The sequence below is a fragment of the Chaetodon auriga genome, chromosome 15, assembly GCF_051107435.1.
Source record: "Chaetodon auriga isolate fChaAug3 chromosome 15, fChaAug3.hap1, whole genome shotgun sequence".
Lineage (NCBI taxonomy): Eukaryota > Metazoa > Chordata > Actinopteri > Chaetodontiformes > Chaetodontidae > Chaetodon > Chaetodon auriga.
Window position 1 is genome coordinate 20,538,688 of NC_135088.1, and position 23,876 is coordinate 20,562,563.

The 23,876-nt window shown below is 41.8% G+C and overlaps 3 protein-coding genes and 1 long non-coding RNA gene across 4 annotated transcripts; 2 read left to right on the forward strand and 2 right to left on the reverse strand.

Moving 5' to 3' along the window:
* Positions 1-12: 12 nt before the first annotated feature.
* vkorc1l1 (vitamin K epoxide reductase complex, subunit 1-like 1) lies at positions 13-7,131 on the reverse strand. The gene is made up of 3 exons (XM_076750224.1): positions 6,890-7,131; positions 3,639-3,748; positions 13-1,086 (listed from the first exon to the last, which is right to left on the reverse strand). The coding sequence occupies exons 1-3, from the start codon at positions 7,111-7,113 to the stop codon at positions 860-862; spliced, it is 561 nt and encodes a 186-aa protein (XP_076606339.1). The 5' UTR covers positions 7,114-7,131; the 3' UTR covers positions 13-859.
* A 718-nt stretch (positions 7,132-7,849) lies between these two features.
* On the forward strand, positions 7,850-9,221 carry LOC143332390 (uncharacterized). Its single transcript, XR_013078214.1, has 2 exons — positions 7,850-8,150; positions 8,916-9,221. It is a non-coding gene; the product is annotated as an uncharacterized LOC143332390 (long non-coding RNA).
* Positions 9,222-9,699: 478 nt separating this feature from the next.
* znhit3 (zinc finger, HIT-type containing 3) lies at positions 9,700-11,834 on the forward strand. The gene is made up of 5 exons (XM_076751225.1): positions 9,700-9,963; positions 10,646-10,677; positions 10,809-10,874; positions 11,086-11,163; positions 11,288-11,834. The coding sequence occupies exons 1-5, from the start codon at positions 9,896-9,898 to the stop codon at positions 11,488-11,490; spliced, it is 447 nt and encodes a 148-aa protein (XP_076607340.1). The 5' UTR covers positions 9,700-9,895; the 3' UTR covers positions 11,491-11,834.
* Positions 11,814-23,714, reverse strand: myo19 (myosin XIX). The gene is made up of 24 exons (XM_076751223.1): positions 23,478-23,714; positions 21,821-21,968; positions 21,088-21,236; positions 20,731-20,844; positions 19,931-20,063; positions 19,775-19,844; positions 19,578-19,680; positions 19,361-19,457; positions 19,179-19,255; positions 18,896-18,983; positions 18,489-18,654; positions 18,184-18,257; positions 17,971-18,092; positions 17,631-17,744; positions 17,218-17,394; positions 16,995-17,132; positions 16,787-16,894; positions 16,596-16,666; positions 16,432-16,502; positions 15,163-15,326; positions 14,847-14,976; positions 14,454-14,539; positions 13,611-13,934; positions 11,814-13,512 (listed from the first exon to the last, which is right to left on the reverse strand). The coding sequence occupies exons 1-24, from the start codon at positions 23,535-23,537 to the stop codon at positions 13,399-13,401; spliced, it is 2,898 nt and encodes a 965-aa protein (XP_076607338.1). The 5' UTR covers positions 23,538-23,714; the 3' UTR covers positions 11,814-13,398.
* Between the last annotated feature and the right edge of the window lie 162 nt (positions 23,715-23,876).

Here is a 23,876-nt window from a genome sequence, read left to right on the forward strand (position 1 = left end):
ACCTTGATCATGTTTTGTTCCAGATTTACTGATGTTTTCGCCTGTTTTTTTGGGTTTTTTTTTTTCTGTTTTTGTCTTGTTTTCCTTAAAGGTTTGTGTCAACACTAAATCACAATCTAGCCTGGAATATTGCTCAGCAGCTATTTACAGAATTGCAAAAACAAACAATCTGACTGATCTACACACAACATCTCACATTGTCCCGTGTTTATTTTTAGTGGTCCTCTTCAAAAAGGAACATACTACAAAGTGTAAACATGACAAAAAAAAAAAAACTAGTCTGTATAAATGTTAATCGTTCTGCCCCCATCCCCGCCCTGCCGCACAACCTTATCTGCGAACTGAACGATAACCTAATGAGTGTTCTTTTTTTCGAATTTTGGGATCCATTATTGGGCTCCGAGTTTTAGTGCAGATCCGCTGGGCAGTAATAGGACCTTCCTAACAATTTCAAGTAAACCCCTTTAATGTCCTGTTTTTCTTCCATTCTGCGATCCTTTTTGTTCAAAAGAGAGCTGTCCTCCATCGTTCTGCCTCTGCTTGCTCGGGTTGATGTGTTCCCCCACGTGCACACACACACACAGCCAGCCCCTTCCTTAAGTGAGTACAATGTTAAACGAGGAAAAAGAAATCAAAAGAAAAAAAATCATCTTTCACTTACAGATCCTTCCGTGTTTGCAACATTGAGATGTCAGGCCCAACATTTAAGTTAAATTTCTTCATTTTTTTTTGAACACACAGCAGAATAAACATTGTTTGGAAGCAAGGTCTCCTGGTGGCAAGTCAAATGTTCAGAGGTCACATTTCTTTTTTTTTGTTGTTGTTTGTTTATCATATTTTTCTTGCCGTTCTCGACAGCTTAGTCCTGCTTGGCCTGAAGCTGCTGCTTCCAGGCCTCATTCAAGTAAACCAGTCGCTTGTAGTTGAGAATAAAGAGAATGAAGTTCAGCGCATATGTGGTGATGCAGATGATGCAGAAGTCCTTTAGGACAAAGTAGAGGATGTAGCCCAGGTAGAGTGAACCCACCACCGACAAGATGGATGTCGTCATGAGAATAAGGGCGGCCATTGCACTGACAGTCATTCCTACGGCAAGAAACACAAACTAAAGCTTAGACAAATAAGCATTAAAAAAAAAAAAAAAGACAACCTTGGAACACACAAGCAACCTGATGAGTCTGCTGAGCTCTCAGCCTCAGACAGCTCTCTGTTTATGTTAGCAGCATCCTCGTGATGACACACACTGAATAGACTGGTCATATTACTCTGTTGTCACATGAGGTGTAGTCATAGTTCTGAGGCAAAGTGTCCTCACTGTCTGTGCTGGTGATGTTTCATTATGGGCTGTAACAATTGCTGCTGAACAATGGATGATAAGATGATTTCATGGACCTCATCATTAGGCAGGTTTCTCCTTTTCAATCTGACCTATAGAATATTTGTTATGAACCTAGGATTTATCCATTATTCCAAAAACACTGTCTTCTCCATCGTTAAGCTGAAACAGTGGGATCCTGGCAAAACACCCAGACAGACAGTTTCTGGCCTGTCTGCACATGCTCGAGTCCACAGACTGACGACTCTAATGCTGTTTAACTGTAAGGCATGAATAAACCGCGTATCTGAAGGCTGTGATGGCTCGCTGTGAAACTCACAGAGGTGTTAGTGGGAGCGCTTGAGTTTCACTTAGAATCAATGTTTTACACGTCGTCAATTTCAATGATGATTAATGATAGAAAATGAAATCCTGATACGCGTACGATGCAGTGGGCCCAGCGGTGGAAAGTAACTAGCAACATTTACTCTAAGTACTCTTCTGGATGAATCTGAGGTACTTGTACTCTACTTGAGTAATTCTATTTTATGCTACCTTGTAGTTATACTCTGCTACATTTCAGAGAGAAATATTGTACCTTTCACTCCACTACATTTTAATGCTTTATTTACTAGTTACTTTACAGATTCAGATTATTAAAACAAAATAGAATCAGCAAATACATTGTTGTGTATTATTACTGATCACCCAGCTGTATACAAAGTAAGCAGTCTCACCTTTATCAGCTGCAACATTAAAGCAGGGTACACCTTAATGTATCAATAGTTAGAATTAAATTGTTCTGAAAAGGGCCATTCTGCATAATGAGTGCTGTTACGTTATGGTACTTCAGTATGTTCTGATGCTAATACTTTTCTGATTTTACTAAAGTAAAGTATAAGACTTTTACTTGCAACAGTACTTCTACACTGTGGTATTATTGATGTTTCCGCCTGTATTCCACCACCTGGGGGGGCCATACAGGTGGTGTCATCAGTCACTACCAGACATTTCTAAAGTTGTAGTAGAACAGGTCTTTAAGAAGGCGAGATAAGAAGAACACGCTCTGACAATACTTTCTCTTCCAGAGGTGGATGATATGACAACACACACCATGAGGTGAAATGCATTCTGTCAGTTGCCAAAGATTTTGCCATGATGTTTATGGCCTGTAACTATTAATCTCTGGGTGTATACAACCATGCATGGGTAATGTCGCAAATCAATAAGCAGGACTTCTTTGTGGACATGTTGCATTTTCATCTCCATGATTTTTGCATTGATGTGATGAAGTACTTCATCATCATTTCATTTGCTGATTATCCATGTGTAGCACCCACCCTCAACTGATTTACTATAGCATAATATTTTACCATACTGTGATACAAAATGACACAGAGCATTACAGAGGATTTCATCTGTATTGCCACCTCTGTCCCCACCATAACACTCATGTACAATAAAAAACAAATAGAATGGGCAAAGCTACAACTATTGCATTAATTTCTTGTGGATATTTGAGTCTACACTGAAGTCTTTTTGACAGCAGTCCCATGCCAAAAACTGGCATTAATCAGAGGTTAAATCTTTGGTTATGCAGATTCTGGACTCATGCCTGCCTTAGACAAATATTGGACAGTCCAAGGCCATGGGAATAATGAAAGTTCTGAAACTGGGCAGTCTGGCCTTTAATATGGAAATCTTGAGCTGCTGTAGCAGTTTGCCGTAACTGGGCTGCTATTGTGTTAGTCAAATGAGTGGTAACTGCTGTGGCTAAAAGGACCTCTTGTTCTGTGCCAGCGCCAGGTGGCCAGGGAAGCCTACAGCCCACTCGGTAGGCAAACATGTCAAACCAGCATGACTGAGTCAGCAATGCCATCAATGTACTGAGGGAAGGAGAGTGTGACTGTGAATGTAACCAAAGGGGGCAGGGGGGGGACTTGGAGTTAAAACAAGTCACTTTATGATCTCTCTGAACTGTCATTGGCAAAATCTGACTGGGACAAACACAAAACTAATAAGAGTCAAACTTAAAAGAACGCCTTCTGCAACGCAGCAATCAAGGCGCTCTGATCACCGTGCTTGTTCTTACTGTTACTACACTAATATTTATCTCTGTTGCTTACTTAGTATTAAGTTAAAAGACACAAAATATTGATAAAGTTGAAAAAGTAAGCTTATTAGAAGGTAAATTATATTTACATTTGGCCATTAAACATGATGTAAGTCTTGAGTCAGCACTGGTTGTTAGTACAAGAGCTGGAGAAATTTGTCACCTGAATTAGAAATACTGGCAGATTACTCAGAAGAAATGACATCTTACCTAGTAGAAGCTGAAAGGCATAAAAGACAATCCCGTAGACACTGTTGGGTTGGTTCAGTGCACTGTCATTTCCAAAAATTGAGCCCAAGAGTCCAAATCCTCGACCCCACCTAGACCACACAAAAACATCAGCAAAGACAGCAGGTGCAACTTTATGTCAGGAGTACAGAAGAAGACTGTGGATGACACTGATGATAAAAAAAAAAAACGTATACAACACTCATACTCAGATCTCACTCATACCTGTTTTCCAAGAATCTGAAGAACCAGCTGGGTGAGGTTCTTCAAGCTAAATTGTGTTTCAGGCGAGACTAATTCTAATTCACAGAGAAGCATTTTGGTGCACAGTGGACTAAAGCCGCATCGAATGAGTCTTTTCAACATCAATTCATCTGCCCATTACTCCCTCAACTCTTTTCTCTACAGAGTGATGATATCTTCTAAAGTTTTGTTTTGTCCAACCAACAGTCCAACATGATAGTTGACAACTCATGTTGTGTTGATCAGCTAATCAATTCATTGACAAAATCCATGTGGACCTTTTAAAAGGAGAAAACAAATGCTGTAAAACAAAAGGCACGTCTTTACTGCAATGGACAATCACACAGACATGACTTGAGTGCACGTGACAGATGAGTTTGTCTGATTTAAGGAACTCTTTAAGGTCTGTCTCTAGAGGATGACATTTAATTGGCGTCAACTGCTGTAGCACAACCACTGGTGCTGCCCACGTGTTAATACCAGTCTGCTGTTCAGCACTATCTTTAAACCTTTGCACCACGAGGTGTCCTTTCAGTTTGTGTCATGGTAAAACTGAAGCTTTTACCCTGCTGCAAAAATGTTGAGATTCTACTTGTGGTAAATGTCAACATCGTTTTTTTGTGCTTATAGATTCCTTTCAAAGAAAATGACAACATCCAGCACAATAAAAGACAAGATAGATGTGCATTCATGCTGTTTAATTAAAAGCAGTTTGAGTTTCACTCAGCGGGAATGCACAACGTCTTCAACATGTTCAGTTGACGTATTATTCTTTTTCATGTACTCTGCTCTCTAGTGCTGCAAACTTACGTGTGCAGCTCATTTCTTGCATAACACATCATAACATGAGCAAAGTTTCTTATCATCTTTATTATTATAAATTCATTCTGAACATTTGAAGTTTTTCACTGCTGAATTGAGACTATACAGCAGCAGCATGGACACCAGACCATTGCTATATTTCTTTTGCTTTACCAGAACCACATGCCCAGCTGTGCCTCAGAGAAACTGTCTTGAGAACCAAAAACCACAGTCGACTTCTGAACACCATGCAATTAAGTGTTTGGGACAACTGATGCAGGAGTTGGGGATGATACAAGTGTAAAAGCTCCCCTGCAAATGTGTTACTATTTTAAAATTAAACAAAGCATGTGACAGTCATCTCTTTTTGTGCAATGTTTCGCAAACTCATTTCATTTACGACGTTGTGTGAGCTTATCCTCCTTTTGTATAATGAATTATGTCATCCCACATTGCAGACACTCATATTTTCCATTACTTTTACTGCAGCAGACATTCTGGCCTCTGTTTCAAGACTTTATCTTAAACTGATAAGCATCTGAGAAGGCATGCACAAAGCAGGCAGTTCAACACACATAAATATAGTAAGCTGCATCACCAGAGATAGGATATTCACTTTACCTGTAGCGCTAGACGGTATTGTTTAGACAAAAACAGAAACTGCTGGGATTCTTTATTTACAGATAAGAAATGATGTCTTTCAATCAGTCATTACTTTAGGGCTGCAACTACTGATTATTTCCATCATCGATTATCTGACGATTATTTTCAAAATTAATGGATTCATCATTTAGTCCATGAGATGATAAAAAATTGTGAAAAATGCTAATCACAATTCCCCAGAGCCCAAAGTGACTTCTTAGGTCCAACAAACAGTCCAAAACCCAAAGACTCTTCATTTACTATCATAAATGACAAACAGAAGCAGCAAATCCTCACAATCGATTATCAAAATAGTTGCTTTCCTTTCAAATGACTAATCGATTAATCGACTAATCATCGCAGCTCTACTTTAGCCAACTCCTTGTTGTTGCTGCTCACAGTAATGTAGGTGAGAAGGCAGGACTCTCTGTAGTACTTCTGTTGTGTATAGTAGACAATTCACAGACTCATCTTACAAGTCTGTGATAACTCCTGGACAGGTTGCATTCCGGTTATGCTGTGTAAAGACTGTCACTGAGTGTGTCCATTTACCATTTGCATGCATACAGTAAAGCCGGTATGGCCACTGTGATCCTAAGAATATAAAAGGGATGCTATGTGAAATCACTGATCGCTGGCAAACTCATCTTTGCAGGCAGACAAACTCTGGTTGGTTTCTGAAGGACGAACAGCTAAAGTTCGACTATGAAAGCAGCTTTATCTGTGGAGTTGTGGATATCTATCTACATGCTAACACTGTGCGACTGAGGCAACAGTGAAACTTTAAGGTAGCTAACATCGTTACAGTCCTGCCCGCTGACCTCTGGAGCGGCTGTGTGCACTGTCCCTTCAGGCAGGTTGGGTGTACGGTTTAACCCCGCGGACTGACCGATAGCTGCCCGGTGACATTAGCACGACAGCTAATGACAGCAGCATGACAGCTAACGTGATCGGTAGCTACTAGCTTCAAAAGTTATCCAAAATGATCAACACTGAGCCAACTCACCACCGAAAAGTCCCAGTTTGGGTCGTCTGAATGAATGACTTAACGCAGCAACAACACACACACTACAATAACGTTAAACTGACCAGGCTATTGTCAACTTTCGTGCTAAAGTTGGTATTACAGATGTGTTACCCTTTCATACATGGAGCATCCTGTGTGCTCAGGTAACATTAGCTTTCAGCAACTTATCAGTGTAGACTCAGTGCTGACAGCTCTCATGAAAGCTAACCGGCTAAGAAGTAGACTGTTAACAAATAGGTTGCGTTAGCTAGCTGTTAGCGAAGTTAGCTTCATGGAGCTAGATAGCTAATGATGTGCTCATTGAATGATAAGCTGAAAGTTAACTTATTTCAAACAGGTTATTGAACTATCAGTCGGCTCGCAGCACGCCAGCAGTTATGGTTTGCAGTTAGCCTCAGCGGTGGAGGGCAGCCGGCAAATGTTAGCCGAGTGCATCTGACAGTTTGAACCGCGCAGCCCTTCCCAGATTGCCACAATAGCAGCCAGCTTCATTGAGCGCTCTTTGCTGAATTCAAATTACCTTGAGCTGAACACTTTTGAACAGCTGATGGAGCTGCTGACGTCGCACATAGCCTTGTAACTCGGATCCCGAGCCTTTTCCCTCTCGACGTGAAAGGCATATAGAGACAACAGGATGCCCAGCAGGCAAACGAGAAGCCTAGCTATTCTTTCCCACCGAGGGGTGGACACTCTCAGGACGGGCGCCGCCATCACTCTCTGGCCTAGCTGGAGACACGCATACATACGCAGCGAGCTCGCCTGTGAGACACAACTGCGACGTGGAAAAGCGTCAGGACGTGCCACACCGTGAGGGGCGGGCCGCCGCGCCGAGGAGCAGACCCTTCCAATAACACGGAACACGACTCTGTGTGTGGACACACTGCACTCATCTGATCTGGGTGCAAATAACGAATCCCAGGTGTATAAAGCTGCACATTGTTCTTATATTCTTTATCTCGAGTAACAGCTGAATGCAATTTCCATAGTGGTAAGTGCATCAACACATGCCAGTAAGGGTAACCTCACGGTGTGTGCAGTGTGAACCACAGCCACTATAATATCCATCACTTCCTTTGATATTTGTATTTACATATTCCAAACACATTTCAGTCACTTAAGTGCCGAAACGTATTTTCTTCCAAAATAATGGCGCGTCAGCAACACCGTAATTACAATTATATTACTTATTATTACAGCTATTTTAATTTCTAACATTGATTTGAGTTGAATATTATTTCTGCTCCACGTGTGCACATAATAAGAAATAAGAAAACAAAACAACAGCCACAAAAAAAAAGATTAAATCCAAAATGGGACATAAACATGCGACGACAAAAAATATATACAAGTAAAATAGCATAGAACAAAACATACAATGGCAATTTTTCCAAACAACCATATTAATTTCCTCAGTAAAAGTGACACACTGCGATCACGTGACTCTGTCCTGTATATAAACACAGGGTGACATCATGTGTTTACTCGCTCTGAGACTCGTCTGCTGTGAGGTGCTGCACTCCGTTTCCTAATGGCGACAGACATGGAAAGATTCGTCTCCTTCGAGGAGGCATACTACGATCAATATGACTATTACAATCTGCTTGAATACTCGTGCCATGCCTGTGGCAAAGGGAGAACCAAGAGAGAAATCGAGCTCAACACAAACCGCCATTGCCCCGCAGGACACGAGAGGAAGATTGCAGAAAAATTTCACAACAGCCAAATGAAACGCAGGAGAACCAAGAGCTCTTCGTCTTGATGGCTTTCCTCGATGTTTACAGGTAACAATGAGCCTTTGTTGTCCAAAGATAGTGAGTATACATGGCCGAAAAACTAATAATCGGCCTTTTGTGGTCGGAAACACTACCTCCTGCACACATTTGCGTAATCAACGTGATCCTGGAGATTCGTCAAGCAGTAAACCAACACAAACATGAGGTGAACAAGGCCTGCTTCTGCTTCACAGTCATGATCATCGCAGTCTGTACATGAAAATTCATGTCTGATTTTCTCGGCCTTCTAGGTCGCTCTGATAGGTGGAGCCATGTGGATCAGGCATTTCCTTTGTGATGTTTTTGTGCCTCCTTTTTCTGTTTGCAGTATAACAAAACTGAGCTCAGCTCCATGCACAGGCAGAGTAACTGATAGGATGTTTTGATCCCTTTAAATTGCAGCTTTTGACACCATAACTCAGGCCAGCACAGTGAAAAAAAAGATGAAAACAATCAATCAATTGATCAGTTAGCCAGCTGATAGAAAATTTATGGTTATTTATGATTCATTTAAGTCATTTTGATGCCATGTATTCACTCAAATGTGAAGATTTCCCGTTTTTCCCTGATTTGTCTCATTGTAATTTGAATATCTTTGGCTTTTAGACTGTTGGTCAGACAAAACAAGTGAGAATAATATGACAACCTGTGTTTTGGGAAATAGCGATGGACATTGTTCAATGTTGTATGACAATGATTCACTGGAAAACTAATCTGCAGGTCATGATAGATAATGTGATTTGTGATGACAATTTCATTCTGATTTCCATACAGATCTGGACACAAGTTGGATTTTTGATGTTGACGGTGACCAAGTGTCTGCCTTCCCTGGCCTAGTGAATGGAGCACTGTGACACCGGGAATATGTCCTTTAAGCAGTCATGAAACAGCGCTCCATTCCATACTTAACCCTGTAACAAGACCTTCGACTCTCAAGTTACAGCTGTGCAAGAATAGTATGTGTTGAGCTATATAGGTCAGTGGTGTGTGCTTGATAAACATATATAGTCATTTCTGTGGGTGCATAAGATGTTATACTGTATTTTGATTCAATAAAAACATGTTAAATATTGTAAACCACCTTGGACTGTTTCATTTATTTTTCTCATAATTGATGATAAAAGCAGTTTCTAGTTGATGTCATACAACTGGTTTAGTTCTGTTAAATGCGCTGCTTACAGGTTTGTTACTGTTTTGTGTTTTTATAGTTTGTATGAAAGCAGTATTCCTTCATCTCTTTCATTTTGCCTCACTTGATCACTGGACCTGACCATCGTCCTCCTCTCTATGATTCACCCTCTTGTCTGTGTCCAGTATTTTCTCAGAGCAGATGAGGCACTGATGTCTACAGATGGACTATTTGGGGTTTCACTTGACTTAATTATAGAAACTAACTGCATATCACACTGACATAGCTCCTAAATCGATGTCTTTCACTGGATGATGAGGACTAAGCAGTGACAATTCAAAGTATCAGCATCTGCAGGTCATATTAAGTACAGTGCAGTGATTACATTACATGAATAAATGACCAATATAAAAGTTAAGTGTACATCAGTTTAACTAGAGTCTCGCAAATGCTTACCTGTATTTGGACATCCTGTCATAAACTGGCTTTTATCCACACTACTTGCTTTTATTTTGAAAGGTTACTCAACCGGAAGTGATTTCGTCTCGTTCCTGATCTTCGAAACGTGTATGAGCTACTGACTAACTGACCAATTTGTTCGTGCTTTACTTTCATACCCGCCAAGATGCAGATATGCAGTGTATGCAGCGAGCAGACGCCTAAATACAGATGTCCAGTCTGCAAAATAAGATAGTAAGTAGCTTTAAATGATGTCTGCAGGGCAGCTAGCTAACCTCCAGTTAGCTTCCGATTTGTTTGGCGAGGTTCTTTAGTTGGTAAAGTTCGTCAGACTTCATAAACAGTCATTCGACAACAAAGAACAAATAGCCATTACTGTGAAAGAAAGTTTTCCGTTGTTTGTTTGTAGGACTTTACTTAAAATAATACCAAATATATATCCGCTTTTCCACCAAGAGCGAAAGCTACGTTAACGTCACAGTGCTGTAACACAGCGTCGCATTTATAACATGACATTAGTTCACAGAACGTAAAAACGAGAGAGCGCTGGTGACTAAAATTTCACAGTAGAGAAAAACATGAGCAAATTATCATAAGATGCTATTAACGAAGTATATCCCTAAACACGTGGAAACGCTTTAGACATAAACACCACATGGGACGGCAACCCACGGAGGTCAAGACGATTTGTGATTTAACGTCGAAGGACCAAACGAGACAACACACCATGACGTGTTAATTATCCATTCACTGACTGACTCCGATTTTTAACTGAGTGAGCTTGTTAGCTAACTGATACATAGAATCTGGAAATGTACTGTACTGACGTCACTGTGTATTATCTTTACTCAGTATTGCATTTATGATCTGCCAGACAAATAACACTTTTTAATTTACTTTTTTTTTTTTTAAACAGTTGTTCACTTGGCTGTTACAAGACGCATAAAGGTAAATAAGCTCAATCTGAGTATTTTAATGATGTAGTTATGTGATGTTTAAAGAAGCTGTGATCGTATTCAGGAATTATTCCCACTGCTCATCATCCGCTGATGCACCTCCTCATTTGTTTTTGTCCATAGATACTTGTGCTCCTTTTGAGCAGCCTGCACCCACTGAGCCTGCAGCTAATGATGCCCTCAACACTGGTATGTTATTTATCTCCTCATCCCTGTGATTCTGTTTCGTGTAGTGTCCAAATGAGCCAGCAAGAGCAAAAACCACATTCATTATTTTAAGAACATGGAAGAAGCTAGTGCAATACAAAAAACATACAAATATAAGAGTGCTTGTTATCTCGTGTTTTAGATTTTTGATGCCCTGTGTGAAAACCTTTTATTTACATTACTGTTTTTGCAGAGCCGTGGACTGTTGACGATCTGCTGCATGAAGATGACATCACTGACAAAGTGCCTCTGCAGAGGCTCCAGCTGTTAGGTACAAACCCAGCATCACCTTTTGCCTCTTCAGTTTTTTTAAACACACATTGGCCAAAAGCCACACAAATGAAGTTTTCAGCAGTAACATTTGATTAATTCACGTTTGCGTATTTCCTCTGCAGGTCAGTCAAAAGAGCTGCGAGATCTTCTTTGCAACCCCCATCTGAGACAGTTACTATGCTCCGTTGATGGTGCAGACAGCAAATACGATGCAATGAAGGCGGCCATGCAGGAACCTCTGTTTGCTGAATTTTCAGATCAGTGTTTGAAAATAGTAGAAAATGAAGCAGGATCATTAGCATCCAATGAAGATGATGATTTGTAAACTCATGCCTGCATCAGTTTTTCTACTGTCACTTTTTGATTACAGGTGTGTGTGTGTGTGTGTGTGTGTGTGTGTGTGTGTGTGTGTGTGTTGGGGGCTTTTTAAAAAATACAGTAAATGTCTTAGAAAGGCCATGTTGGTCATTTAACTTCCTGTCCTGTGCCTTGTCATGCTACAGTCTACATTGTGTTGAAAGAAATGCTGAAATGTTTTCAGACTACTCATTTCTGAGTCAACACATTGTAATTGAGTAAACTTACTTGAGAACTGGCTGATCACATGTACACAGAGTTTGAGGTGAAAGGAAAACATCTTACATTCCGAATGTTTTAACACTGATGTTTATTTCAGCAAAACGTTAATTTAAATAGTGACATAATTCAAGTTGTACATTGATCCCTTGGTACCACTGACAAAAACAAGTCTGCAGATTTCAAATTCTAAACTCGTCATATGTCGTACAGACACAAAGAAAAAGTGTTTAGCAAGCAAAGGAAGGTATGCTTTCCCTCTGGGTAATGTGTTGCCTCAGAAGCTATTAGTGTTAAGTTACATCAATGATGTTTTGAATATTAAAACCGTGAATATAATAAAACCTTATGGCGATAATAACATGTTTGTTCTCCCACACAAAAACATTGGTGTAAAAAGACTTTGGTATGTTACACAGTACTTGCATTGATGCTTTGGACTGCAGCAGATTAAAATCCTCACAGGAAGTGATTCAGTCAAACATTTAGCAGATGTGCATAATATATAGACCCCTTCTCAAACAAAGCAGCAATTTGAAGAAACCAGGGTTCATCCAGTCCCCGTTTCCCGTAGGTGATGCTTAACAGATGCTTGTTCATGACTCTTGTCAGTCTTGCTGTGTGCGAGCAGGTTTGTGGTTTTAATGTGCAATATGTGCGTTACATGTGCAAAATCTGCTGACTTTTTCTCCAGCATAAATCACAATAAATGAATGCTGGATATTGTGCTAACATATGCAGCTAGTTGTATCTTAATCAATAAGTTTTTATACCCACAATAAATCTATCAAATCACAAAATAGTCACCCTTAAATAAATACATATACAAACAGCTCATTCGTGATTTGAGTGTAGATTTCAAGGAAGGCACTCGTCAAAGGCCCAATACTTTGATCAACAGTCAGATGTTCCAAAGAGGCAGCGATGCAGTCCTCTGTTTCAAAGGTGTTCAGATGTAATTCCAGTTCTCATTTCAGACTGATTTTTAAAATGATTGTCCTGCAGTGACATCATCATAATCAATTCACACTCCATTCATTGTCTGATATGTGACACATGCTCCACAAATTGTTGACAACATCATCTCTGCCTCACACGCAGTTCAGACAGAGGGCGGAAGCGTCGGCCACCTCCTTTCAGCGCCCATGTTAAACCAATTAGGCTGTTCAGACAGGGTCGCGATCTGCAGTGATAGTTTCACTGTCTGGTCAACTTTCTCCATGTGTCACAAGCAAATCTGGCAAGAAAATGCACTGATAATCTCTCATAATTGATTTAAAAGCTATTTAATGTCCCTGCCGTTCTGGAGTTTCAATTTTTTTAATTAGATTTTCAATTACAGGTGATTTTTTTGAGTCCCTTGGGCATGAAGGCCATAAAAATATGATTTTTGAGAAGAAGTTTAGGTGCACAGTAGACTGCACTGTCTAACCTGACCACCTGTGAGGTTAAAATATAATGCAAGGGTGCAGGTTTTGTACCCCTTTATAATACAGAGTGAGACAGTCTTTGGCATTGTTCACAAAAGATAATTGGAGCTGTAAAAGATCACTTTAAATACAAATACATTTAGCAAGATGACAGCTTAAAACACCAGGTTTGTTACCTCTGTGTCAGATTCTGTCCACGAAATCAGCTTCTACAAAGAAGGGGGCTCTTACAAAGTTTTCTCTAGCAGGATCTCGTTGAACCCTGTCACGTCACTCTTCATGTCTGGTTGCCTGTCAGCATAGAGAAGTGGAGACCGCTGACAGTGCAGCTTTACAGATCCCTGAGAAGAAAATAAAGATTGAATCTCAAATGACCAATGCTAAAAATGATCAAAACTTCATTGGAGATTTAACAGAGCTTGTGTGGATGTGCCCTCACCTTGGGTTGAGCCCGTATGGAGGCCAGCCCCTGCGTGTACTGGTTGGTCTCCACCTTGTACATCCCTCTCCTGGAGGGTAGGTTGAGGGAGGCCATCACAGACATCATCTTCTGGAAGCCCCTGGCTGTCAGAGACACAGTGATGGACGGGGCCGAGGCCAGAGCCAGGCCCATGGGCCACCCTCGCACAGTGACAGGCTCCTGGATGTTGGAGAGCTGCACAGAGCCTCGCTCCCTGATAACTGGGTTCAGTGCTGGCATGTCATTCTCCATGAGGTCCTTTGCGTCATCCAGTTCCACCTCAGCTAAGGATTTCAATAGTGCCTGCCACAAAAACAACAAAGTCATTTACATATCTGATGCAGTAGTACTCCCCAAGGCCTGTAAACAGATTGTCATTTGTACCACTGGTGAAGATCTCTTTTAATGTTTCCAGAAATATCCGCTGAATAAGACCAGACTGTGCTGCATTATTAGACAGTGACTGCAAATGCATACAGCACGCAGATATAAAAAGCACATACACATACAGTACATAAAATGCACAAATCCCTGGCTCAATAAAAGCAAGGTCTCAATAAAGGGATTGCAGGCAAGTACTTCATGACAAACTCACTATAGCAAGAAAGCAATAGGTGACAGCAGACAGGATAGCACACAGACTGCAGACAGCGAAGAGAAGGTGACTTTAAGTGCTCACAAAGATGGCTGCTAATGATCTTTAAATAAACAGTATGTGTCCAGCTCTCGGCTGTGATAGAGTTCCAGTGTTGTGCAGCTTTAACAGACACATGAAGAATGAGCAAGAAAACATATATGATATGTGTTCTTTCCAAATCTCACCCTCCACTTCTTCCAGGTGCTCTGGATGACTGCAGCTGCTCTGTTCCATCTCCGGACCTGCCTCCTGACCAGCCAGGACCGCACCGCTGCAGCAGGACACACAACATGCTTCAACATCTAAACAAGCCATTCATTCTGCAAGTTTACTCTGTGCATCGTGCTGAGACATGTTTATGTACTCCCATTCAGAAGGACATATTAAAACAACTTTGTCAACAACAGTTAATCAGGTGAGCCTCAATGTTTGGCAGCTTCTGAAGGGATAAACAAAGTCCGCCTGCAAACACTGTGTACAGACTCTGCCAGCTGGTTCCTGTTGGCCAGACAGTGAGGTCAAAGCCAGCAGACTCACAGCAGGAGCAAGGCCACAGAGCCAGGGCATTAAGAGTTTACCTGCTTGGATCAGAGCAGCAGACTGCTGGCGGGCATGGCGTCTGCGACGCCGGTAGCGCAGCCAGCAGCACTGAATGGAGAAGGCACACCTAGACCGGATCTTCTTCCTCTGATCCTCCAGCAAATCGAGCTATAAGACAACAGCCAGACAGGTCAGTGCTCCACAATGACCAGAGCCTTATTTGCTTTATATGCCTGATAAGTCACTTAAACACCAAGTACAATATGATGAGATTGAAAGGGAAGTTCTACACTACTAAATTACTATCCAGTATACACACAGTTTAATCTGTGCCTGTGTATATAAATGACTGACCATCAACTGGGTGAGAAAAACTTTGGTCCTTCCACAGTGCACCCATGAATTGTATTTTTCACTGTCAAGGTTGTGCGAGGGGTCTAAAGCCTTGTGTTGTAGCACGACATGGAGGAGCTTCTCCACCTCTTGCCGCAGAACGTCATTGCCGTCAGCCTCCACGTCTAAGGCAGAGAAGATTTAGAATGAGGCACTAGAGATAATTCAAGTACTGGCAGAGCAGCACTCAAACAGTCAGTCAGTGAGGGAGAACCTGTTCAGTGGGTAAGCATGAGAGCACAGAGAGATCCAACAGAATCAACAGCACAGCAGACAGACACTGATATGATTACTGTGAAGTCAACGCTGCTTTCAAACCTGGTTAATATCTGGCAGCATTCAGGATTAGTGAGCAAAATCCTTGAACATGCATACAACAAGACTGAGAGTGTACAGCCATGACAGCAGGTCAGTGAGGCTGTAGTTGGGCACAGTGGAGCTTTGGGTCAAATGTTAATGCCAGCATGCTAACATGCTCACAATAACAATGTCGATATAAATATGCATTTTTTAAATTAGCGCTAAACACAAAATAGTTTGGCAGGTATTTGGTCAAAAATCAAAGTATGACATGTTACAATTTTAACCTCAGGGTGGTGCTGAAGGACACACAAAAAGAGGCTTCTGCATGGTAGATTTCATCACAGAAGTGATTACAATTTATCCTGAAGGGACCATGAACGTGTCCGTTCATTTTCCAGAGATTTCACAAAAAATTAGGAAAAGTAAGTGGATCACCAAAGTAAGCAGGGTTTATCCTCTGTGAACCACACATGTCTATATAAAGTTTCATTGCAATCCACCCAATAGTTGTTGACATATTCCAGGCTGGACCGAAGTGATGGACAGAAAGACCAACACTGTCGTCCACAGAGCTGCTAGCATAGCCAAAAAGCAGCTGAACAGTGGGTTATAAGACAAGTTCAAGCTTGAAATAATCAGGAATGTGAAGAGAAACATGCAAAGCAGGGCCTGATAGTCAGAGGTGCATGCATTTACCTGGAAAGTTCATAAGAAGTTGAGAATTTTGTTAAAAAGTCCTGTTTTTATACACCAAATGGAAAAGTCCCAAGAAGAGTAGAGAACTGAGGACCGCATTTACAAAGAGGGCTAATGTAGGAAAAGGAGAGTAAACCAGCAAACCTAAAGAGAGGAGATAAAATGAATCTTTGCCCACAGTAAACATGCCAACATTGACTTTAAATGGATCCCACAACAAACTGTACTTACCAACACACTGACTCCCTGATTTGACATTTGCAATCAGTCCATAACGCTGCATGAAGCCTTTGAACGGAATTCTGCAAAACAGAAATGACAAGTCAACCAAAACTCAAGAGAAACAAAGCAAAGCATTAAGATTTGAACTGTCTCAATTTAATGCAATATTTCACCTGATTGGAAAGCCAGCAGCACTAATATGAATAGTCTCCACAATCCCACAGGCCTCCAACTGCATGATAACCTGACAGCACACAGTAAACACCCATCAAAACCTCTCACATCTGCAAAAATAGACACTGTCTCCTCTCTTAGTTGTCATTGTGGCACAGTGTTACTGTAAATGTGTGTGTAGAACATCTACCTCCTCCTTCTTGAAGGTCAGTGGCTTGCAGTCTGGGTTTGGTTTGATGCAGCGAGTGTAGTGAGGTGTTGTGGCGTGGAGGATCCTCATCAGACTCTCCAGAGAGTTCTACAACCAAACATCAATGTCATCAGCGCCATGACTCATACCTCCCATGAGGAGCACTCCAAGCCTGGACAAACTAATGTATGCTTTAGTTGGCTCCCACCTTGAACTTGGAGACCACAGTGACTTTACTGAGCCCCTTGGTGGCTGGGTTGTCAGTTTCCTTGTCAGTGAAGATCTGGTGCAGCAGGGGGTTGTCAGACTTCTGAAGAAGGTTGATGAGCTCTGGTGGAACTGGGTCCTGAAACACAAAATCAAGCAGGAGATGAGTGGATGGATCTGTGGTCAACTTTCCAAAGACAATTTAAAAGTTTTCCCCTGCACACCTTGTTCTTCTCCACCATCCCCTGAATCTGATAGTTGACTCTGCCGGCATAATGGGCCACAGTGAAGTGTGGCTCCTTGCTGAACTTGTCCCAGCTGATGTTGGCGTTCTCGCAGAGTTCCTTCTCCAAACGAATCCTGAACATCTTTGCATCAGAGGCTCGATTAAGACGACTCTCCTACAGCACAGGTATGAAGAAAGTTGGAAACATCTACTTAATCAAGATATATATATATTTAATAACAAATCGGTGTATGTATAAACCAAGAAAATGACCACAATCCCCTGTGCATGGAAACAAGGGGTTAAAAGGAGCACAGAAAAACTGCTTGTATGCCGTCCTTCTACACAAAAGTACAACAGGCTTCAACATACAAAGATAAATCCATAATCATGAGAACATGAGCAGCGTACCTCATTTAGAAGAGAAAACACACTGACTGGGCTTCCCTCTATAAGATCCAGGCAGCTCTGGTTGTCTTGGTATTTGACAAAGGACCACTCCAACCCCTCTGACACATATTCCTCCTGGGAGACGCACAGAGGAACATAAATATTCCAGTACATAATACATTTCTCACATTACACAAGGTGCGTAGCAATTCCTCTGTTTTCAATCGAAGAGATTTCACAAAGACTGAAGAAGCCTCAGAACATCTGAGTCCTGGACATGGACACGATAAGCAGACCACCATCAGAAAGACTGTGGTTCTGCTGAGATCTCTGCATGGGATGTAAAACTGTTAGATGCTACCTGCTGAGCTCGAAGATAATGCGCCACAAAGTGTTGCTGCAGTTTCTCATTGGCGTAGTTGATGCACAGCTGCTCCAGGTTATTGATGTGGAAACACTCGAACCCGTACACATCTAGAACTCCTGGAGATCACAGACAGAACAGGACTGCGTAAGCGTATGAAAAGAAACTGGGGCCAACATTCAATGATGTAAAAGACAGCAAAGCTCCTACCTATGAAGTTGCACCATGTTGACTTGTTTGCACATATGCTGTTGTTGATGAACGTAACCAGCCACTCAAATAACCTGTTGGAAAAAAGTGACACACTTACTCCAAAAGACAGAGTCGGGATTAACAGACATATCTTGCTCGCTGTTTATTGTAAACAAAAAGGCATGATGGTTTCACTTTTGAGTGTTTGACAACGACAGTCTTAGTCACAAGATAAAAACCAGCTCTTGCAGGATCAGCGCTTTCCACGTGACGTCATCACACTGTGGCAAATTGCTGTTGTTTAATGATCAAATCACTCTTACTGGGCGTAGGTGACCTTGGCCAGGCAGTCTCTCCGCATGCTGCACTCTGCCTTGGAACAGGGTTTGAACACGCTCTGCTTTCCCGCTTTCAACGTCCTCACTCTTAAACACGTCTGAAGCTCCTCAGCAGGGACGCACAGCAGCTCAGCAGCCCGCTGCACGAAGTCTATACCACAGGTAAGAGCGGACGGCTGTGAACTACATGTTTCAAGTTTGCTGACAGGTATTATCAGGGAGTGGGGGGGTATCATGGAATGTATTCTTCAGTCAAGCAGCACGACATATGACCTACCATCTGTATTTCTATCAGTCTTACATTATTAAAAAATGGAGGTTTCAAGCTCTCAGTGACTGGAAGTGACTGACAAGAGATGATTAAATATATAAAATTAAATCATATCCAATACCTTTGGACTGCTCATCTAGGTTACAAGGCTGTGATTCATCCAAAGAGGAGAAATTCACGTTCCCCAGCTGCAGAATCCCTGCTAATATCTGCAATGCATTACAACAGAGAAATTAAATTCCACGCATACAGAGAAAGATAAAAAATGCACCCCTTATTCAGCATTTTTCAGCAGTACATAGACATGTAATAAACAACTTATAACACGATACTGTAGTTGTAAGCAGATATAGGTGTTTCTTAACGTATTTGTGAACAACTCCTACCAATGATGAGTACCTTACCCTGAATATCTGTCTCTGCCTCTCTGCATTAATGCCCAGATGAACCATTGCCTCAACAGTCTCATGGAAACAATCCTCTATAAAACATTAAATGAGCAGAAGTTACTTGTGAGAATCGCAAAAATGTGGAGAATAAAAGACAAAGAAACTGAAAAAAATACACATGAAAAACAAAGACCCACCCTCAACTGTTTTTTCAGAATTTGGCAGCCACACAAAACGCTGGTCACGCGGCATCTTCCACTCCTTTCTCTGCTCACCTGTGGCCCCTTTCATCATCTGAAAAACAACACACTGTTGTATTAGTATTAGTACATCTGAATGACATCTGAATGTATTCTTATTGAACTGAAAGTACCCGATCAGCCTGTGAGCTGTAGTGCAGCCCTCTTAACTCGCCTGATAAAAGATGTGGAAGTTCCTCTCATTAGCTGGTTGGCAGGACACTCTGGTCTTCTCCAGCAAATATGTCTGCACAGACGCCCCCACTAACAGCTGACACCTTGTAAAAACAACATGCTGAATGGATTAAACCGACGTACAACCTGCATTAGAGTGCATACATAACATGCAGCTGCTCAGTTAGCTGTAAGTACCTGTCCAGCTGGAGCTGAATGTACTTTCCAAAGCGACTGCTGTTGTTGTTCCGTAGCGTGCAGGCATTGCCTACGAGGAGGGGAATATGTTAACCGAGTGACTGTCTACACTGGTGATTTTCACAGAAATGAGACGCCAGCACTCAGTTCACTCACCAAAAGCTTCCATGATGGGGTTGGAGTCCAGGACCCTCCTCTCTATCCTCTCCACTGTGTCCTGGCTCTTCAGCACTGAGGAGGAGGCCGCCACAGTGGCGTAGTATTTCATCAGGCAGCGAGATGTCCATGTCTGTGAGGAAACAAAGCATGGGTGTAAAAATGTCAGAAAAATCAAAGATTCATCTAATTATTCCACATTCAATGCTGCAAATCCTCACATTTTGAGAAGCGGGTAGTTTACTGTCAATCGTCTAATCAATTAATACACTAATTGTTTCAGCTCTAGTGAGATTTTATCTTTAATATTGTGGCACCTGCTCATTTCAGTGGGGTTTTCCCCAGAGATCAAACACCGTGACAACAGCTCAGACATCTTTTCTTTGGATTCTTCATAGATTTGAGATTGCGTGGCCAGCTCTCTTCCTTACAGATTTTCTTACCCACAAATCAACTAATTAATAATAAGTCATAACAAACCTCTCATGCTGCTGAATATGGAAAAATACACGTCACTCAACAGATAAACACATCCAATCTCCCCTTCTAATCTTGTGCTGAACAACAAATGGGATTATTGAATACTGACATATATGCATTGATTATGTACAGGGAATGAATCACACAGCTTGAAACAAGCCAGCTTACAAAAGCCTAATCAGCTTAGTCCATATACTGTAAATTGTAAATACCCAGCCTGCACAGCTGTGACACTGAAAGTAAAAAAAAGTGTTAAACCCCCGGTCGATGTGGAGGGTTATGTTAATTATTTAAGCTGAACACACTATGTGTTGTCTTACCTTTCCTGCACCGCTCTCACCACTGACCACCAAGGACTGGTTGACTGGCTCCAGCTGGCCCTGAATATTCCTGTAGGCTTCTTCTGCCACAATAAAGATGTGTGGTTTGAACTCCTGTTGATAAAGATACACAGACTTGTTAAGAGGCTGGTCAGTGTCTACAGGGAGAGCCGTCAGTACCTTCAAGAAGCTCCAAATTTTTGAAGGTGTGCATTAGTGCATGATTTCATCCTGACCGACCCCCAACACAGATACTAGTTGAACAGAATTTCTCCCACTTGTCCGGGACATTGAAATCTTCAAGGACACATGGACGGGCACCAGCTCTTTCTAACGGGAACTGTGCTTTGTACATACCTGGGGCTGAGGAGCGCAGTGATACTCCTTCATCACGTCCAGAGAGTAGAGGTCGGGGATTGGCTGGAAGGGGTTGAGAGCCACTAGGGTGCAGCCAGCATGGGTGTAAAACACCTTCACACTGTACCTGGCCTGAAGACATTTCAGCACTACCAGGAAAAAACAGGCAAGCCAGTATTTTATAGTGATAACCACCAGAGGCAAGAACAACAGAACACCGCAGAAGAAGCATGAAAATGGCCAAGATATCTCTCTTTATAATGCAGTTCTTCCTATATGAACTAAAATCTTCAAAAATCATCAATATGTTCTGTCAAGACAAACAATGGTGAGATAAACAAAAAAAGAATCGCTGTTTCTTGGGAGGCACGTGTAGCACAGCAATCATTTGTGCATTCACTCTTTTATCATCCCTGCAGATTTTATCTTGATGGGCTTAAATAATACACAGCAGAGGTGACATGAGCTGGAAAACACTGCGTCACACTGGCTGTGCATTTGTAAATTAAGACAAAGTTTGTACGACATACAAACACTCAGCATTTAGTAGACATTTCAAGATTTCTGCATTTATAGTAAGTGGAGGGGGTACAAGACCAAATGACTTAAATAACACTGGGCTGAGACAGCAGGCGCTACCAGCACCAAGCCCCATGATGATGCCTCGTGTGTGCGTCATCAAGTGATTTAGAGACTCTGCAGGCCCCACGGACATTATAGCCCTATTTGTTACCTGTTGTTGGGGTCACGGGATTGACTTTGGTGAGGTCGTCGTAAGTGTGGAGTTGGTCTTCATCGGTGAGGAAGGCCCGAACTTCTCCCTCCAGTGAATCGTTTAGGGATGGGTGAGGAGAACGGACTTTCTGGACAAATCCTCTCACCTATGAGACAAAACGTGAGGCGAACACACACAGAGGATGCCGGGTTTAAAACATGATCTGACACATTTTATTTCACGCCAAGATAATACATTGTGGAGTGGTATTTGTTATTCCAACAAAGTGGAGCACATATCTAAAGCTTAAACACTATTCTCCAGAAGTCAGACACTAGACAGCTGTGCCCAAAGTTCTGACGTCATCATGACATCAAGTCTGAACATTGCAGCTTTCAGCAGTTTGATTCAGTAGGTTTCATTCAAGGCCAAGGCAGTATTTTAAAAATGAGGGCAGTTTTCCTCACTCCATACTCATGACAATACAGCATGAGCATACAATTGTTTAACATTTGGTGGGTCAATACAATCTGGCACGCTTTCCTGACTTGTGGCACGTCGTAAAACATCCTGTCTTCATGCAAACAATTGACTTTTTATTCTCAGTTCTGAGAGAGCAGCCAAACGTCATATATATTAATACTGTATGTTAAGTCTAAAAGTAGTCTTGCATGGGCAATTTCAACGTTTATTTGTGCAGAACCACCTTGGCCAATGTATCATGTGTCATTTATTCATTCACAATCAGCCCAGACTTACAAATGGAAGTCTGCTTTATCCTGCCAAGATCACATGGTCTGGACCTGCAGCCTGTCTGACAACTGTCAACAGTCTGAGGGACTAAATTTGTGCAGACAGAATTAATCCAATGACAGGCTGCCTACATCCTATCATTCTGTAAGGCCATTTTCAGGCATGTAAACAGATTCAATGTCATGAAATTCATACCTAATCCTACATAAATAATATCCTGAGTCCACAGTACATTCAAGTGATATACAGCCAACACACTCAACACACAGTTGAGTCTCATTGTAGTCTCATTGTAGTAGGACGATATGATTTTAGAAAGCAGTAGTGGGCTGAAGAATAAATACTGTGAGTACAAATATCATATAGAGGTAGATAATGAACGACGCATTAGCAAAGTCGTTTCTTAAGTTCTGTGACACCTGTTGGAGTAGCTTTCGGCCTTTTGTGCTCTCCTCAATCCAAACCTCAGTCAAAAATCTGGCAATTTAGTGACTGTTGTACATGTGCTAGAAAGCTGGAAACCGCTGTAAGATAAGGCGCTGTCTGTTTCAACGCAACATATCTGACAGTGTGTGTGTGTGTGTGTGTGTGTGTGTGTGTGTGTGTGTGTGTGTGTGTTTCCCCCTTCTCTAAGAGTAGAGGACAAACACGTTACCAATGTGTTACACGAACGATTTTCACGTGGCACATCAAACATTATATTGCGGTATTTTCATTCGGTCACACGTATGCATCCATAAAAGTATCCACAAAGCGTTTGAATACCAACCAATCAAAACTGAGAACCAGTAACTACAGCTCGATAAAGTTCATCCAGGTCAAGTCAACTTATTTTTGAATTTTTACAGTCTATGAAGTAAAGAGGAAGCCCTCTGCAGCACCGGTAGAGTTGTGGACGGGTGTTCCCCGTGTCCTGACTTACCGTCGCCCCTCCATTTCTGTGTCCTGCTCCAACGTTTCCTCGGTTGTCCGCAGAACTCATTGATTTTTCCGTTAATTTCGTGTCTGTCTTACAACAGACAAAACAATGGTATAATAACTTCGCCTAAATTCTTCTTTAAGATTATTCCACTCCGCAGTCCTGAAACTCAGCAGTTTCCATTACTGTCAGACATTCCTCAAGGACGACTTCCCGTGGCTCCTGCCTGCCTGCTGCTTGTCTGACTGCCTCTCCAACTCCCAATCACACACTTATTCCCGCCCTGCTCCCGATGCTTCATGGGACATCTGACCACCGCTTGTTGAGCAGAAAGGTTTTCCATTAACTTACCCTTAGTTTAAAGCCTTATAGCTGTAGCCCTTTTTAAATTAAATGTAAGTA